The sequence below is a fragment of the Glycine soja genome, chromosome 11, assembly GCF_004193775.1.
Source record: "Glycine soja cultivar W05 chromosome 11, ASM419377v2, whole genome shotgun sequence".
In the NCBI taxonomy this organism is placed as follows: domain Eukaryota; kingdom Viridiplantae; phylum Streptophyta; class Magnoliopsida; order Fabales; family Fabaceae; genus Glycine; species Glycine soja.
The window spans coordinates 44920644-44938622 of NC_041012.1; the positions used below are offsets into that span (position 1 = coordinate 44920644).

The following is a 17979-nucleotide window of genomic DNA, read 5'->3' on the forward strand; positions in this document are numbered from 1 at the left end:
AGCTGCAAATTATTGTCAAAACCTTTGTAATTATAGGATCACAATTTCCTACCCCTCACAAATGGTCAAGATATCTTCCAGTTACACTGTTTACTTCCAAACAAACACATAGCTCACACTAGTTTTTTTTTTTTGCTGAGAACAGCTCATGCTAGTTCATACCAAAGACTAGTGCTCCATTTCTTCAAAATAATGACACGATTTACTGCTGCATATAATCTTAAAAAAGAATGACATTAAAATTGGGAAATTAGTGAAGTTAAATGGTATCATCATCCGTAAAGTCTATCTATTTTCTAATGCTGTATATAAACTATAAAGCCTTCCTCCCTAAAGAAGGTAGGGAGAAAAAGGAAAAGGAATATAAGGAAAAATTTGACTGGGAAAAAAAAAAAAGAAAATACATCAAAGCATCTTCAGACATGAAGAAATATGAATCAAAAAGAGAAAGATCAATGGATAGAAAAGGATGCAATGGTAGCTGCTCACGGAAGTTAAACATAACAAGAGCAGGCAATTCACCTTCGCCTCATAAATATACAAACAAATACTATTCATCAGAGTCCACAGTTGGACTCTGAGTACAACTTTCCTTTTGATGCAGTTCCAACATTCTCTTTTCTGGATTACAGAGACCTGTGTAGGTAAACAATCTCGGGATCATTAGGGAGAATATTTTGCTTTGAATTATTCTATTATGTTATTATTATTATTATTTTGGGAGCCAAACTGCATGGATTTTATGCACTTTTCAGAATATTCAAGGGAATGCCATCATACAAACTTCTGGACCAAGGAGAAATACCAACCTGAACACTTTGGAATGTCCCACACAGCAATTGACGTGGATGTGCACTCTCGAGCACAAAGTTCAAGATTATTTTCATGGTTGACATTCATTGCAAGCATCCAAGCTCCAATTGTAACATCCTCATTGCTGAACATCCGGAAACTGTGATTAAAAAATGTGAACGTTAAATTTAAAATCATAGGAATTGGGAAGGGGTGGGGACTGAAATAAGTCCTTATCATCATGTTTGTGCATCTCTGGGAAAGAAACAAAATTTAAAATTCTAGAACAAATCTTTAATGCCTAAAGTATAATATTAATATTGTATGAGTTGAATGAAGAAAAAGACAGCAAGAAATCTGCTAAGCTCATACCTCCAAGAAATTCAATGATTCATTTGAAGATATTATTATAAGAAAAGACATCCACAACTTGATGACCACAAGATAAGGGAACCATTTGACGGTGATAAAGAATTAATGATCTAAGGAAATGAACTGGGCGAAAATGAGTAGTTTAACCCCCTTTATAAATGAACCTCAGGACTGTATGGCATGAAAATCTCTGCCCTCTTTTACAAGTGTAAACTATGAACTCAAGGGCCAAATGACATGGACATATCTATATATTCTAAAACTCTAATTTCATGTTTTCAACAATTTCTATTGTTGTTCTCTGATGAAAAACAAAAGCAGGGATATTGTCCTAAAGTAGTGTGTTTACTCATGAAATTATAGTGTTTTAGAATATGCAGATGCAGATTGATTTGATATGATGTATTACTACAGTAAATATCATTTAAACAAATATATTCCTAATATATGCACGCGAGTTATTTGCGAACCTACTATCATTGAAGGTTAAATGATCAAGCGATTAAATCAAGGAGAAAAGAACACTTGCCTGTTATTCTTAAGTGCTACCAAGCTTGATACAACATCGGCAGAAAGAGCGTATATAGGACCATAAGCGTGAAGAAAATATTCCTTTCCGAGCAAATTAGATAGTGGCTCATACCTGCAAGATTTATCAGTATAGTTACATGGCATTTTCAACCCAACAAATGGATGTAAAAAACAATTCAGGTTCCCCAAAAAGTTCATTTTGATCCTTAAGGGTATATTTTCATGGTTGGAAGGTAGGGAAAGGGAAGAAACCAAAAGAAAAAGAAAGAAAAGAGATGACAAAAGAATGAGAGGTGGAATATTGATTGTCCTTCCCTTTGATTGGATGTTTAAAATCATCAAAAACTTGAGAAACTTTAAAATTATTGGGAAACACCCAAGTCTTACATCTGCTAGAGACAAGACAAAGATAGTATATATAAGTGGGGGCAACCCTCATCCCATGAACTAGCTTTTGGGGTTCAGTTTATCTTAGATCTATTGGAAAACACTCAACTTCCACATCGGCTAGAGACAAGGGGCAACCCTCATCCCATGGAAAATGTTCATAGAAGTAAATAACAGAGGACCTCAGATGATAATCCTTCATTTTCTTCCCTTTATTTTATAAACTTCCAGACACATGGAAGGCTTACTTAAAGCATTCTCTTGTCTACCCTTTTACTCTTTTATCCTTCATAAAAACATGCACTAAAAATCCAATTTTGGCAATCCAGTCCATCAAAGGCCTAAAATTACTTAACCAGTCCCTTACTGAAATGGTGATAGTTTTCCATCTCAGTATACTTGACATTGCCATAAAAGAATGATATCATTTTTACAATTTTCATATTTTTTGTTAGTAGAAATATTTATATTTATTAGAACCTTCAAAAACAATATATTGATGTACACACTTCTGCAAATTTGAAATTTAGTCTCAATAAAGGTGGAGTTTAATTAGCATGCACTGCCAATGTTAAAAAATTTATCATAAATTTAAAACATGGAGATAAAATATACTTAATCTAAACATAACTAACCATTTGAGTTTGGGATCAGTGAAAACAGGACCCTTTTTCATGCATCCTATGTAAGTCTGAGGGTGAGATCTCTCTTTTGCCAGTAGTAATGAAAGACGATCTGACACCAAAAAAAAAAAAGAATATGATTGCATAAATCATAATTATAGTAGTAATCATTAATCTCATACGCACAGTTTACCACTATATTAAACCAAGTTAAACCCTGAAAGATATGGCACCTGGCCTTAAATATATGTCATCATCAGCTTTCACATAAAACTCAGCTTCAAAAAGGGCATAAGCAGCTTTGAAGAAAGCCAGCCTGTAATAAATGACCAAATTCTTCTCAGCAACAAACTACAGACATAAAATGTTGCGGTTTACTAATTCTAAGCACACACGTTTTGTATGGGAGCTTACTGTACTCCTCTTCAATATCCAGTAAAATGAAATCATCGTATTGTGCCACTTCCTTCTGAAGTGCAGACATCTTCGATCTATCACTCGTTTTACCAATCACAAACCTAAAAGCCAACCCAGTGGCTTCTTCCAAGCTGCAAACAACAAAACAAATTGCAGATAAAGTAAGGAGTAAAGACAATCCCATTATATCACATCACTTTCAGACACAAATTCCCTCAAATTACCCAACCCACCAACAAAACGGTTTGAGCAGTTCATGCATACAGCTAACCGGTGGCCTATACAACTACATCGGATCTATAATTCCAGAAATTAGAAATGCCAAAATAGAAATAAAGGTTGATATTGTTAGAAATGTCCAAAAAGTATCATATTCATAAAAGAAACATAAAATTCCTGACTATGGAAAATATAACAGATTAGTATTAATATCAGTCAATTTGAATAATTTTTTTAGAATTCATTATTCTATTAATGTAATCTAAATAGAAATGCTTTATATAAAATTTAAAGCATTTCTAACAAAATTGAGACTAGTATTACATCAGCCGCATCAGTCAGCAATTTTAGATATAGATGGTTTGTATGCACAATTTGCAGTGGGTTTTTTTTTTTTTTTTTTGCCTCGGGAAGGATTAAAAAAAGAAAAAAAAAACAATTTGCGAATTTGAAAGACTAAAAAATACAAATTTTAATTCGACGACTAAAAGACGGGTCCAAAATTTGAGAGACTAAAACATAATTAAACCACTTGAAAAAAGGGTGTATGTTTATGAGAACTCCAAAGCAATCTCATTTTCCAAGAGCAGATCAGTGATAACAGTTGCACAACAAGATTGCTCAAATCATTCACTTTCCTCAACATCTATAAACAGATACCAAAGATCACTAGAAAAAATACCCTTGAAGTCCATGAGGATCGGAAGGAAACCAAGTGTTCCTGAGAGATTGGCGCCTCCCCACGGATCTGAACCCAGTTTGAATTCCCACAAAGGCCATAACTTTGTGTCGGGTTTCGACCGGAGCGTTGTTGCTGTCGCCGGAGAGGCGGTGATCCCAGAGAACTTTAACCGATCTGGGGACGCGGTTGGGGCAGGGAGGGTCCCGGAGGGGTCTGAGAAAAGCGAAGAAGAAAACGAAGAGGGAGAGGGAGAGGAAGAGGCATGAGAAGACGAGGAAGGAGGTTCTGCGAGGTGGAGGGCGAGCGTAGAAGGTTTTGGGGAAAGGAGGCATGGTTTTAGGAATGGAGGCCCGGAACTGGAAGAAGCTCCGGGTGTGTGGGAATGGAGGTTTGGATCATGGGCATGGCATGGAACAAAGGTTAAAAGGGTGTGAAGGTGAAGATGAGTGTGATAGAAAGAAAGAGAGAGACACAAAGAGGTTTATGCCTTAGCAAACAAGCATCATCTTCCATCTCATTACAAAACAACCATTTTACGTAATAACCAATGTTTCTATCATTCTATTTCTATGCTTATTTTCTTTTTTCACCTCATTTTTTTTAATAGACCATGCATGCGTACCCTCTGCCCTCTTGTAGGACAATTAAAGACGACAAAGGTATCTGTTTTTAACGCAGGATTATTAGCTACGCTCGAATTCGAGTTTTTTCTCCATGATTTTATATCTTTGGGACTCATGATTATTCTTTATTTTCTTGTTACATACAATTTTATTATAAGTGTTTTTTTTTGTGTGTTATAGGTGCAGTTTTTTTTTTACACAGTCAATTAATCATTTTAGATAATTTTTAAAGTAGTTTTTTTTAAATAAAAAAAGTTAATAAATTTATCATCTAAAGAGAGAGAGACATATTTTAATATCAAATTAAATCCTTCAATACTAAGGAATCTATCTAGCTTGATGAGAATGAATTATTGTAAATTCTTCCATATGTAAATTCAATTTCTATAAATAAAAAAACTAGATCCTTTAGGACCTACCTCTCTCCAATTAAAAACGATCAATCTATCCTATTAATCACCAAGATTAATTATCCTTAAATCACCAAGAATGACCTCTAAATAAGAAACTTCTTAACCAATAACTCAATTACTAAAAATCTTCAGAAGATTGTCCTTTTTCTTACGTTGAGATCCGAAAGTAAGTTTAAATTAAAAACAGATACGATATAACATTTTGATATTTTATACCTGAAATGCATGCCCCCTATTGCATGAGTAATGAGTAACTTTCTTTATCTCGTTATCTGGAGTTGTTGTACATTGTCGTGCAATCAATTTGTCACAGTTCAAATTACTTCAAAAAACTGGAATTCTTTTTTTTTTTTAATTCATAAATGGCAGCATGTAATTTATTTTTTTTTGCATCACGTTGCAGTCCCCATAATAAATATTTGCTTAGGTAAAACCGTAAAAGCAGATATTAGTTTTTATAACTACTGACCACTTAGTGAAATGTTCAACTTTTTCTTAAAAGATTGATTATGATGGCAATTGTAGTTGTAGGTGCATAATATAAAGTGATTTGAGGCATCCCAACAATGCCTAGTCTGGACCAGCACAACCTCCTTTGACATCTTATCTTCCTTACCACCAACTAAGGCAAGGCCATAAACATTTTAGTTTGCCTCCATCTTATGGTACACACTAGTCCCTAGTTATACACATTGTGTCACATTTTTAACTTTAACAGTCTTGAACCCATTTTATGCTTCCATATTTTGCAGTTAGTTTCCCTAAGTCCTAAGATACCCTACAAGTTTGTTATGAGCATCACACCGTCTCTCTAAACATCTATTTTCTTTCAACTTCCGATTCAGCTTGCAGACTTTGCAAAAGTCCCAAAAAAAGCTGTTTCATCATACATCACTGAGCATTCAATATTGGAATCCGTGTCAAAATTGCTGCCTAAAAATGTTTTGCAGGACAGATTTGAAAAATGGCCCTGCAAAGCATTTTGCTGATCCTCACCTATTTTGATATTCTTGTCCTCAACAATACTAATACCTGGTTCAGCACCATCTTTGTCAGCACAATTCTCACTAGATTGCTGTACTGATTCATTTGCCATTTCTGCATTATTGCTTGTTCTCAATTCCTTCACATTCTTTTCTTCAATAGATTTCTCTGAGCCACCTGACACTTCCAAGTAGGAGATCTTCTCTTCTTTAGAAAAGCTACTTATTTCTGTTGATTCTTTGGCTTCTAATGCAGTGTCAACAGCTTGTGTTTTGTCATCTCTGCCGGTTTCACTGCCAGCTTCATAGTCTGATTGATTTTTTCCATCCACAGGTTCATGTTCTGACTTTGCTTCACCTTTGTTGGTAGTTATGTTTCCAATATCTTGTGCCATTGATTCAGAAATGGCCATTCCTTCAGAACAGATGCCTGCTTTGATTGATTCATCTGTTGCTAGAGTTGATTGATCACACAGTCCTGTTTGAGCTGACAAGAAAATTAATTTTAGTAAGTATTTAACAATATTAGTATGCTAATAAAATACACCAAACAAAAATACCTTCAATTTTCTCTTTCCAATGCAAGGATTTCACAAGTAACACTGTCCCAGGAAAAACCATCAGGTTAATTTTATTCAATCTTTGCCTTTCGATGTCATCAACAGGTATAAATCCAAAGCCCTTTGTCCACGTCTCAACCAAATCTGGAATGGCTGATATCACAAGCTTTTCCACCTTGAAAGATATTAACACCTGCTAATGACAGATAAATTTAGAAACACAAAAGGCCAAAATGAAGCAAGTGTGGAAACATTTAAACTCGTAACTAGATTATAGGAAAGAAGTCACTAAGCGCAGGTCTAAATCAACTTTTGAAGAATAATTAATTTGATGGACAAGGGAATAGTAATTGAACATGAGCAAACTGCCCTATATTTCCGATCCATTTATTTGACTACAATTTTTTGGACAATCACATGAAAATGCAGCCACATTATACCTGTTCAATAGCACTCACAAGGAGTCGGCACATTCCCTGGCGACGATACTGACTGCAAGTTGCAATTAGAGGCATCTCTGCTACTGTAGTTCCATGCACTCTGTAAAGATGTAAAAGGCTTGAGAACAATACAAAACATACATAGCATCTTGTATAGGTCAAAATAAACGTAACTGTAACCTAATTCATTCACAAATCAGCTGGAAGGGTAAGCTTAAGCTTCAGTGAAAGACATTTAAATAATTGTCTTTACATATTAGAAAAGTAGTTAAAATCCAACCATTTACATAAAGGTCAGAAAAAGGATTTTAAAAACATCAATTTCTATCATAAATTTCATGAGGAAAACATCATTTTAAATTTTACCTGATAGATGCTACAGATATTAACACATCGTCTTTCTCCAACACGATGGTGTAAAACCCTTGAAAGTTTAGACGAGCAAACTCAGATCTGGAAATCATATGAAATAAAGCCTCTCAAATCAACATACAAACAGAGAAGAGGAACAAAAAGAAAAGGATTTAAATAAGAGTATGAGGGGCAGGAGATTATTAAGACAGTTGTAAATAAGAAAGTGCACAAAAAGAAGAGGGAAATTTTTCATAGGGAAGAGGCACTAACCCCCAGTTGTATAAAACTTGGGGTATCAGGTGGATGCCTGTTCTTGGATCAAACATTGACACAAAACACTCCTCCATGATAGTAAGAGCAACGGCTAATTTTGTATTGCATACTGCCTTTAGGGCAAACCACTGTGCAGAGTGAACTTTTTGGTCATCGTGGATGCATCTAAGAAGGGTCCATGAGATGCCATCAGCAACTTGATTAACTAACCCCACCTGAGACTGGAGTCCAGAGTACACCTGCACAAACCAGAGTCTCAAGTCATTGAATAGATGTTGGGGTATTATAGTGTTATTAGGTTATGCTAGTAGTGTGTACTTAGCCTAATTATTAGTAATATAAAATAGGAGTACTAGGTCAAAATATCATAACACATTCTCATATAATAATATAGTGTTCATTGCCCACAAAAAAATAATAGTATTCCCTGCCCACAAAAAAAAAATTGTTAACTGGCACTACAGTGCAATAAGAAATTCATGCTGTTCATTATAATAAAAGCACAAAAAAAAAAGAATAATGCACCCTAATACACCATTAACCATAGTATTCAGAGTCATGGAAGCTTCCACATTCTGTATGGCTTTGAAAAGCTGTCAAATTTGATCTGCTTTTGGAAAAAAAATTACAGTCATGGAAGCTTCCATGTTATATTGCTCAATTGTTATAAGTTATAACCACTAAAATTATATTTGGGCAGAAGAATTTTAAGTAAACCACTAACGTATTGATTACCAATTATGTTTGTTTAGCTAACCTCACACAATTTATATCAAAGACTACATTTTTAAAAAATTTAATCTTAAACTTATTTGTCTGAAAAATGCAACATTTTATAAGTATATTTACCACCTTATACAAATTTTAATCAGATAATCATCATTTAATGTTCCAAAAGTTGGTACAGAGTTTGAAATATAAACCAAAGCTTCAAGTTTTGAACATCTCAAATTATGGACAGTAAAATGACCAACTCACATTACAAGCCACTACATTATCATGCAACATAATAGACAATTAGCCAACATTTGCTAAATTCAAGAAATCCATTTCAAATGGAAGTCTAGAAATTTGAGAAATTGTAGTATAGTACCTCTTGACAACTCTGACCACAAAACCAAGTGTCCAAAATTGCTCCTTCTTGTTTATCTCTATCTTCAAGGCATTTCTCATGATCTATTTATTACAAGATCATAATAGTCAGATGGAACCATTGAAGCATTACAAAGGGAACAAGTGCACAAACTTCAGATCAAAGAAATCTTTATTCATAATCAAATTAAGTAATTACTTATTATAACAAATTAATAAGGGAAGCTGAGATCATGGGGCTCCCACTATTATGGCATTAGGGAGGACTCAGATGTACACAAACTACCCTCCAAAATACTAACAATAATTTAAATATAGCATTGATTATGCCATAATGCAACATGATCATACAGGCATACTTACATTTATGTTCGCACTGTGAACATTGTAATGAATCATGCGCATCTAAAGTGTCTTTGTCAATGACCAAATTTCCACATATCCTACAAGTGCAGTTAGTGCAGTACCAGTCGCCATCTGGGATCTCCTGATGTATGAAAGTAAAAACAAAAATTGTATCATTCTTCCAACATTGGGTAAGAAAACCTTAATAATAATCACATCCTCAAAAATACAAACTATATATAAAAAAACTTTATTTATTGCCAAATGCAAACATATAGTAGAGTCATAAATAAATGTGTGCAAATGCTGGTAACACTAACAAAAAGCAACTCATCCATACCATCAATCGGTTATAATACATAAAACCTGAACCACGAGTCATAGAGCATGTAAATTTTCTATTATTAAACCACATTAGTTATTTCTAATTTCTCATGTCTAGCTACAGAGGAATCATATTACAATTATTTTTAGGTGTAGGAATGGAAGGTACTAATACATCTAAAAATTATAAGTAATTATCTCATAAATGTGTTTCTTTTGAAATGATCAATGCAATGAATCATTTTTTTATTACTATTTTTTTAAAAGTAACAAAAAGTTAACCTACCATAGGAAGAGATAACCTGCTGCTTGACAAGTAATATCCCTTGAGATATTTGTACCGAGCTCTTGCTATTGACTTTGTGATCAAAAGCAACCTAATATGCCACTTTACAAACCTTACGTGAATACTACCATGCTTCTCTATATTCATGAGTGAGTGAGAAAGAATGATCCAGACATATTGTTAGTAATGGATTTAGAGACAATAAAGTAATAGTATTTTGGTTATGTAATGTCCATATGAGTCTCCACAACTATTAAGGAGCTAACAAGTATAACACTATCATCATAGATTATTTTTCATTGTGCTTTTTTTAATAGTATTTACACTTTTATTTTCAATCTATTTATAATAAATATATTTTGATATGCAGGTTATTATGCTGCCATATCAACGATTTAGTTGACATTACTTTGTTAAATAAAAAAGGGTTTACTGTAATTTTTAAATATGAAGAAAGCCATATTTCATAACTTCTAAAATTTATAGCACTCATGCAATGCACAGGCGGCTACCTAGTTGTCTATAAAGTGAGAGGATATACTCACTTGAACCTATTTATCAAACCACAGCTAAACTAAGCACAAAGTTCATCAATTCATTTCATACAACATAAAAATTAAAAAGCAAGTTAAATTACAGTCCACGCCCTCGATCATTTATTCATGTTCACAGAAGTGAACCCACTCACCTACTATAGAAAGTCCTAATTACCATATTCTATATTTTCTAGTAATCAGCTAAATCAGAATAAAGACTCCTCTTAGAATGTGGGTTTGGGCCTAACTCGACCCCAAAAGCTAGCTTATAGGGTGAGGGTTTCCCCCACTTATATATTCTATCTTAGTCTTATCTCTAGCCGATGTGGGACCTGTGTTTTTTCCAATACACCACCTCACACAGTCACACCCAGACACTTTTGGGCTTGGTGCGTGGATAATATGGTGGGTGGCCCTTTTAATGGATCTAGGATAAGTTTTGATACTATCTTAGAATGTGGGTTTTGACCTAACTTAACCCTAAAAGCTAACTCATAGGATGAGAGTTACTCACCACTTATATATTCTATCTTTGACTTATCTTTAGCCGATGTGAGACCTGGGTTTTTCCCAATAACTCCTAACTACAGACCACAAAATTACAAGTGTTATGCTACTGTAAAGGCATATATACATTATTACATTTACAGTAAATATTTAGGAATCGCATAGGAGCATGTTAAATCAATCACTTCATAGTTAATTCTGATAGCATGTTCAAATTCCCAAAACAAATTAAAAGAAAAAAACTAACATAAACCTAAGAGCAGACAGACCTGAGTGGACAAACAAGCTAGGTGAAAAGTAGATGGACAGTTATCGCAACATATCAGCTCACCCCCCTCGCCACACAATCCGCACGAATCATCATTTTTATCATTTTCATCAGCATGTACAGCTTGATTCTGGCTTTTCCTGGCTTTGTATTCAGTTGACCAAGCTTGAAGGAGGCACAGTGTAAAGGGCTCACCAGACTCCATGAAAATATTCAAGCAGGGGCGATTCAGTGTAAAACCAGCATGAAACTTGAACTCTGATAATGTGAGCACCTTACCACAACATATACAAATAATACCATCTTTGGTGATCCTACCATCCTTAATGACAACATTATCCTTAGGATTTCGGTACTGAATCACATCACTTAAAGATATGACCCCATTATCAATCAACCAGGACAATATAGTCCTTGCACCCAAATAAAACCTATTGCCGTCCTTATTGTGCTTCCCTGCATTAGAGGGATTCCTTGGTAGCAACCTGCATCGGCCCTTTTGGCTTTTAAACTTTCTCTGACCCCTTGATTTGCAGGATTTAGCACTAGAATTACCCCGGATCGTCTTTGGGCTGAAGTCCTTATTCCTGAATATTGCAGACACCAATAAATCATCGTCTTTAATCAGGCATCTGTTAGACTTATCTGTTCCAGCTGTGGGGCAGTTTGTTTTCCTAATATTTCTCTGAATTGCACCAACAGATGATAACTTTCTGCAGTTTCTTTTCTTTCTCGCATTGTCAACTAGATAATCCTGGACCTCTTCCAACCCACTTGCTTCACCATCTAGTGACTGCACCTGGTCAGTAACAGTTGAGCCCAGCATGTCACCATGGTAGAACATACTCAATTTGATTTCAGATACCCTTTTGCACTTCCTCCGCATTTTCTTTTTAAGAATAACATTAGAAGCAGAATACTTGTTATCCCTCCCAAATACAGAATCTACTGAGATTTTGCCACCCTCTTCCTCACTACATTCAGACGGTTGCATAGCCCTAGAGTCATGAGAATGAACCAGGTCATGGCTCACACCGGATGCATTATTTTCTTCTGACATGTCCATTGGCACATCTCCATCAATGATTTTATTTGTTTCCAGATAGTTTTCTGAAATCTGTTTATCAACACTTTCGGAATTTCTAATTTTGGCTTGATGAACAGCATTTACATTAGACCCTCCAGGTACCTGATTCAAATTTCCAGAGCTTGAACCAATGGGAGCACATGCCACCTTATACTTGCTAGAAACTAAACTCCAAGTTGCTTTCACTACCTCTCCCTTTTTCAGCGCACCAATCTTTCTATCAAAAAATATAACTACTACAAAAGGATCCAAAAGCCACCATTGATAAGCCAATATAGCAGCAGGGTCTCCTGACTGCATCTTTGTTTTTTCAACCTTTATCAGTGCACTGGATAGATCAGACCAGAATTGACTAATATCAGTCCATTCCTTATAATCTCTGCACATAAAATTGCATTTTTCAACAGACAATAGCTCACCACATAATCTCCAAGCCTTTGTAAACTCCCGAACAGTCTTTCCCTCTGGTGTCCTATAAACTGACTCTGGGTAACGCCTACTAGGCCGCTGACGCTTCTCAATAGACCATCCTGCCATCTTAAGCAACTGCACAATATGAACCTGCAGTATAGTACGGGGGTCCTCTTCCTCTAGCATTGAGAATGCATTTGAGATGTCCACATTAGAAGATACCGGCATTTCCTCAGGATTTAAAGGAGACCCAGACTTCTTCACAACAGTGGTTGACGGACTTGTAACTACAAGCCTGTTTGCAAAGCTTTCCTGGGAAACAGGAGAAGCAGCTGCTTTACTTACACGCGCCTCTTTTGCAATATTTTCATCTGCTGTTGTTGAGTTAACATCTACATCATCCTTGGCAGCTTGTTTATTTAACTTGTTATGGTTCAATAGATAACAGCCAGATATCACACCATGTTTAGATGATTCAACTAAACGAAATGTAATAGATTCACTATCACAGCTCGTAACAGCACAAGACAGGTTAGAAACTACTACTTTTGAAAGTCGTGATGAACTCATATTTTTTTCTGAATCAGATCTACTACAAGCAAGTTCATGCGGAGAAAACTTCATACGTTTGACATTCACATCCTCATCATTCTGGTCTTCACAAATGAAACTCTCTGGCACACACCCCAGAGCAGCCTCTTTGGAATGCCGAATTACATTAAAGTCCTCTTCTTCAGGGTGTGTAAGTCTAGAAGATGAGGGATGCAATACAACTGAGTTTTCATTACTAGAGCAGAATGATTTAAATGTGTTTTTAGCGGATTCATGTTCAAAGCTGATAGCTACAGGAACAAGACACTTCTGATTAGACTGAAAAATGCCATTACCAGAAAAGACCTCTGAAAAAATCTGTCTTTCTTCATTAGATCCTTCAAAGTTATCATCACATAAATCCTCTGTTTCTTTGTTGATCAACATCTCTGCTGACCAGTGCGGTTTCACAATACAATTTCTATTGCTGGTCTACATGTTGGCACCATTACAAAAAGCTACTTTGTCATATTGTAAACCAATTTATGAAGAAAGCATTTCTTCAGCCCTACATTACTGGTTGACAAACTTCATCACTGCTGATCCCAATTAATACAATAAAATCTTGTGGTATAGGCTTTAGAATCTGCATAAGAAAGTGAGGAATGTTATTAAACTGTCTTCAAATTCAAAACATGCTTTAGCTTCTTAATTAATTATCGAAAGAAATTTTTTTTGCAAGATATCATTCGACAACAATAATCATGAATCATGTAAGTATCGTTTTCATTTTTTGGCATCATTTTCCCTCAGAGTCACAGTTGCATTAAATACAAAATTGAAAGTAAATGAGGTGACAGATTATCAGGCAACAGCCACAATCAATTTTGCACCCATGAGCATCCATCACAAGGATGCATTAAAAGATTCTTTCTCTCTCTTCACTAAAATATGAATATCTTACTATCTCATTAATAGAAAAAATGTAAAGTAAAAAAAGGTGTGGTAAACTATATTTATGCACAAACAAGAAGCCACCAAAATAACTAAAGCATATAAACACCTAAATAAGGAAATTTTTAGTTTGGGTATAAGATAACTTCCAGTTTATCTTCTAGATATGGAACCATCAATACTCTTTTTGATGCATCAGCATGTTGCCTAACTGCCTAAGAAGACCAAGCAAAGCAATAACATCTTCCATTGTTTGCCCACAATTCACATGTGTTTTTCATTATTGATCCATGGCATAGGGGATCAGGCATATATTGTCTTTCATGCAACAGTTTCTTCAAGAGAAATATTCTCCTTGGACAAAAACAGCATATAGCATATAACCAAGGGATAGGGAATCGGAATTCAGAAATAATATACTTTTCATGCAATAATGTTTTTCAACAGAGGGAGTCTCATTTCTTCCCCTGCAGTTTGCAGATCTAGTATTAGTACTATAGTGAGTACTCTTCCAAATCATTAACTGAAAAAGCCTCATTACACTCTTCTTCAAAATATTCATCATGTTTCCCTTATTAAAAAAATTTAAGCTCCACATAGAAGTGAAGGAGAATCGTCTTTAAAGGCAATAATTACTAAATAATGTTTTCTGGTTTCTGCTATTAGCATAACAATATTAGCAAATTTTGTCAATATTTCCTTAAATGCAAATGCAAAGGTTGGCTTTAATCAGAATGTACATGCAATCCTACGAAGTTTATGGTTTGCACGAACACAACTACTTTTTCAAGATAGAACAGTTAGGGAAACCGAAAGTTGTCATCAAACTTCAAAAGCTAAAATTTTAAGAACATTTGGTAAGACACCAAATTTTAAATAAAGTACTAGTATAATTTAATACACCTTGCATGCCTTCAATTATTTACAAAGAAACAACATCAAAAGATTTTTAAAAATATCCTCATTTTCATTAAATACTTAACATTCTCTTAAATAAAAGAGCGACAAACACATTAGTTGAGCAAATCACTTGAAAGAGATGGGAAAGCCCTGAATTCGTGAACAAAATTGAAGCATAAAATCCACATGCACGAATAGAGAAGCAGCATTGGGAAACAGAACAAACGTCCAGAAATGGATGATAAAACCGAAAATCCAAACCAATAAACACTCACTTTTAACACAGATCACAACCTACCCTACCCATCTCAGATTCTCAAGAAAAAAAAATCACAACCCATCATCAAAAACCGCCAAAAAAACAAACTTTTCAACAAACAAACACGACCCAGAAACTCTTTTCAGAGTAAAAAATCTCAGAGCCACCCACCAGAGTAAAAAATCTCACCCCCAGAATTAGGGTTCCTCAAAATCGCAGAAGCACTTCAACATTTTCTGAGCTGGAAAGCACGAATTGCCATCTTCCTTCGCTTCATTTCCTCACCACCAGAGGTAGAAAGAGCTTTGGGAAACCTAACAATGCTACCACACTGCAGCAGATGGCAAACAGAAAAGAAAAAACACACACTTTCTCTCTCTAGGAGCATCTACCATGTGAGTGTTGTATCTATGTCATGGACTACTTAAATGTATGTACAGTTGTACCCTCTTGCATTACCTTACCACTAGGCCTTGTCCATTTGTGCCTCATTTTTTAAACCCCTTTCGAATGAAGCAGCACCTACGCTCTCTAATTGAGATCGAGTTTCTATATATAGAAAATGCCCAAATGGCCCCCCACTAAGGGAATTACATGGGATAAATGATCACTCCAGTACCAATACCAACTAGGTTTGGATGTAGCAGGAGGTTAATCTCTCACATGCAAATATTTGGTACGATCGATATTTATATTTAGTATTCAATTATGTCATAAAGAGGATTATCTCTTAAAAAAAAGACATGACATGAAAGACAATAAAATAATGATCCCGTTACTTTATCTTAAATATAAGAAAAAAATATTTATGTTGCCTAAAATTAGTTATTCATATTTAATTATATTAATCTCAATTAAAAGTTATTTTTTCTCAATTTATGTTTCATTAAACCAAATTTGTATCTTTCAATTTAACTATATATAAGTCTATAATGCTCTATGTTCATTCGTCTTTCTCCTAGGCGTTACCTTCTTTATGATGGCATATTTTGTTTTATGCAATATGAGTTCAAGGTTGTCTTAAGGAAGGGACACAGGGTTACGCTCACTAATTCGGCTAGGGAGGGCCTAGAAGAATTTTGTGTTGATATTTTTGCGGCAAATAATACTAGATATGATATGACTATTTCAATTCATGTTTTTACCTACTATATTTCGTGGCTCCATTGGAAACAAACATGCACGTGTGTCATTTCTCATCACTTAGCTTTTTACAACTTATTTGAGAGACACGTATGGATGGAAGTAAGTAACAACTTTTCATTTAGTTTTGAGGTTTGACCATGAGTTTAACGTCCTATTTAGAATTTTTCACATGTGGTCGTGGTTTTAGATTATATATATATATATATATATATATATATATATATATATATCCAGGTAGCTATTGCTAATGTTAAGTGACACTACATACAAGCTAGGTTGTTATCTTCCATCTCCCAACATAAAATCTTGTAAGCATGTTTAAGTTGTTTAATATTTGTAGAAGTGATTTTTTTTATCCGGCATAAAAAATAGATACTAATTTACAATAACTTAGATATATGCTCAACCAATTGTATTATATCCCCTAATTAGTTTTGGAAAACTGATTTGAGCATGAGCTTCTCGTTGAAAATTTTACTTTCTTTTTAAATGTCAAAGTTGCAACAATGGAATTTTTGCCTGAAGTAATCCTACGTGATATATAAATTATAAAAATTTAACTAATAATAAGTAAACTAATCATATACTTTATCTGAAAAAAATATTAAGCAGTCTTAAATCACATAATCAGATAATTTCAATTGATTTTTTCATAACATATAACCAAGTGTTGTTAAATTTTTCTTATAAATTAAAAAAGTTAAATACATGTCCAATAAAAATTGGTTAGGACAATAGACAAATAGTGAATAGCCTTGGCATAGATCACAATCAGATGGTGTGTGTTTTGATCAAGTTTCACACAAGGATAATGTCATGTTGGTGGCAAGGTACAGGAGTGTGGGAATTTAAAAAGTCTGGACCCAAATGGTCTAAACTCTAAATTTCAAATTCATCAAGTCTTTTTGAGATGTTTTGAAAGGAAATGTGATTAGATTTGTCAATAAATTTCACGTGTTTTTCTAAGAGATAATAATGCTTCCTTTATCTCTTTGATTTCATAGGTTGAAAAATCACATGACCTTAGTAAATTTAGGCCTATTTATTTAGTGGGATGCATGTATAAGATTGTGACTAAGGTGTTAGCTAATAGATTTGAAGAAAATCTTTCCTACATTTATAGATCAAAGACAAAATATTTTCCTTGGTGGTAGATATTTGCTACATAGTAGCCTCTTAGTAGTAGATGAGGCAATTGATGAAGTAAAAAGAAGGAAGAAAAAATGTCTTCTTTTCAAGGTTGATTTTGAAAATACATATGACTTGATCTCTTATGGTATGTTTGGTTGTGAAAAGATAAAATAAGAAAATAAAAGAAAATAGGTGAGAAGAGAATAGAAGAAAAATAGAGTATAACTATAGTTGAAAATAAAGTGATTTGGCTGAGTGGGGAGCTATCCTTCTGCTTTGCTGAATGGCTTTCCAGTCTTGAATAAATTGAACTGATTGTTGAAGGCAAACAACAATGGGCTTTTGAACATCATCCCAAACTTAGTCATTTCTATATTTCCACATTTACCACAAAATTGAGTTGAAGTCATCGGTTTGGACTTGTGTTAATTGTTGAAGAGCAATAAATAGAAAGCTCTTGGTGTCATGTACCAAATTAATAAGCAATCTCATTCACCTTCTGGAGTAGTGAAAACTCAAGCCAAAATTTTTGT

General features: G+C 34.5%; 2 protein-coding genes across 3 annotated transcripts; both read right to left on the bottom strand.

The window, feature by feature from the left end:
- Nucleotides 1–215: 215 nt before the first annotated feature.
- Nucleotides 216–4681, bottom strand: LOC114374169 (probable beta-1,3-galactosyltransferase 13). Its single transcript, XM_028331779.1, has 7 exons — nucleotides 4024–4681; nucleotides 3101–3253; nucleotides 2939–3021; nucleotides 2718–2817; nucleotides 1694–1807; nucleotides 810–952; nucleotides 216–636 (listed from the first exon to the last, which is right to left on the bottom strand). Exons 1-7 carry the CDS (start codon nucleotides 4353–4355, stop codon nucleotides 551–553), a joined length of 1011 nt encoding a protein of 336 aa, XP_028187580.1. The 5' UTR covers nucleotides 4356–4681; the 3' UTR covers nucleotides 216–550.
- Nucleotides 4682–5534: 853 nt separating this feature from the next.
- Nucleotides 5535–15707, bottom strand: LOC114374845 (increased DNA methylation 1-like). 2 transcript variants are annotated; one of them, XM_028332552.1, is made up of 9 exons: nucleotides 15359–15707; nucleotides 11029–13702; nucleotides 9125–9248; nucleotides 8763–8845; nucleotides 7667–7908; nucleotides 7409–7495; nucleotides 7043–7142; nucleotides 6603–6795; nucleotides 5535–6529 (listed from the first exon to the last, which is right to left on the bottom strand). In XM_028332552.1, exons 2-9 carry the CDS (start codon nucleotides 13501–13503, stop codon nucleotides 5901–5903), a joined length of 3933 nt encoding a protein of 1310 aa, XP_028188353.1. In that variant the 5' UTR covers nucleotides 13504–13702; nucleotides 15359–15707; the 3' UTR covers nucleotides 5535–5900. The 2 variants fall into 2 exon arrangements, with proteins under 2 accessions (XP_028188353.1, XP_028188352.1); XM_028332551.1 differs by having other exon boundaries at nucleotides 15341–15707.
- Nucleotides 15708–17979: the final 2272 nt, after the last annotated feature.

Bases quoted from the DNA above. Each gene is read 5' to 3' on its own strand.
- LOC114374845 (XM_028332552.1), bottom strand. From the start codon at position 13,503: ATGTTGATCAACAAAGAAACAGAGGATTTATGTGATGATAACTTTGAA. The intron at 7,143-7,408 runs GTAAAATTTAAA...ACATCTTTACAG, and splicing joins ATATCTGTAGCATCTATCAG to AGTGCATGGAACTACAGTAG. The intron at 6,530-6,602 runs GTATTTTTGTTT...TTTTCTTGTCAG, and splicing joins TTGGAAAGAGAAAATTGAAG to CTCAAACAGGACTGTGTGAT.
- LOC114374169 (XM_028331779.1), bottom strand. From the start codon at position 4,355: ATGCCTCCTTTCCCCAAAACCTTCTACGCTCGCCCTCCACCTCGCAGA. The intron at 3,022-3,100 runs GTGTGTGCTTAG...CATTTATTACAG, and splicing joins AGTAAGCTCCCATACAAAAC to GCTGGCTTTCTTCAAAGCTG. The intron at 2,818-2,938 runs GTGCCATATCTT...TTTTGGTGTCAG, and splicing joins TGACATATATTTAAGGCCAG to ATCGTCTTTCATTACTACTG.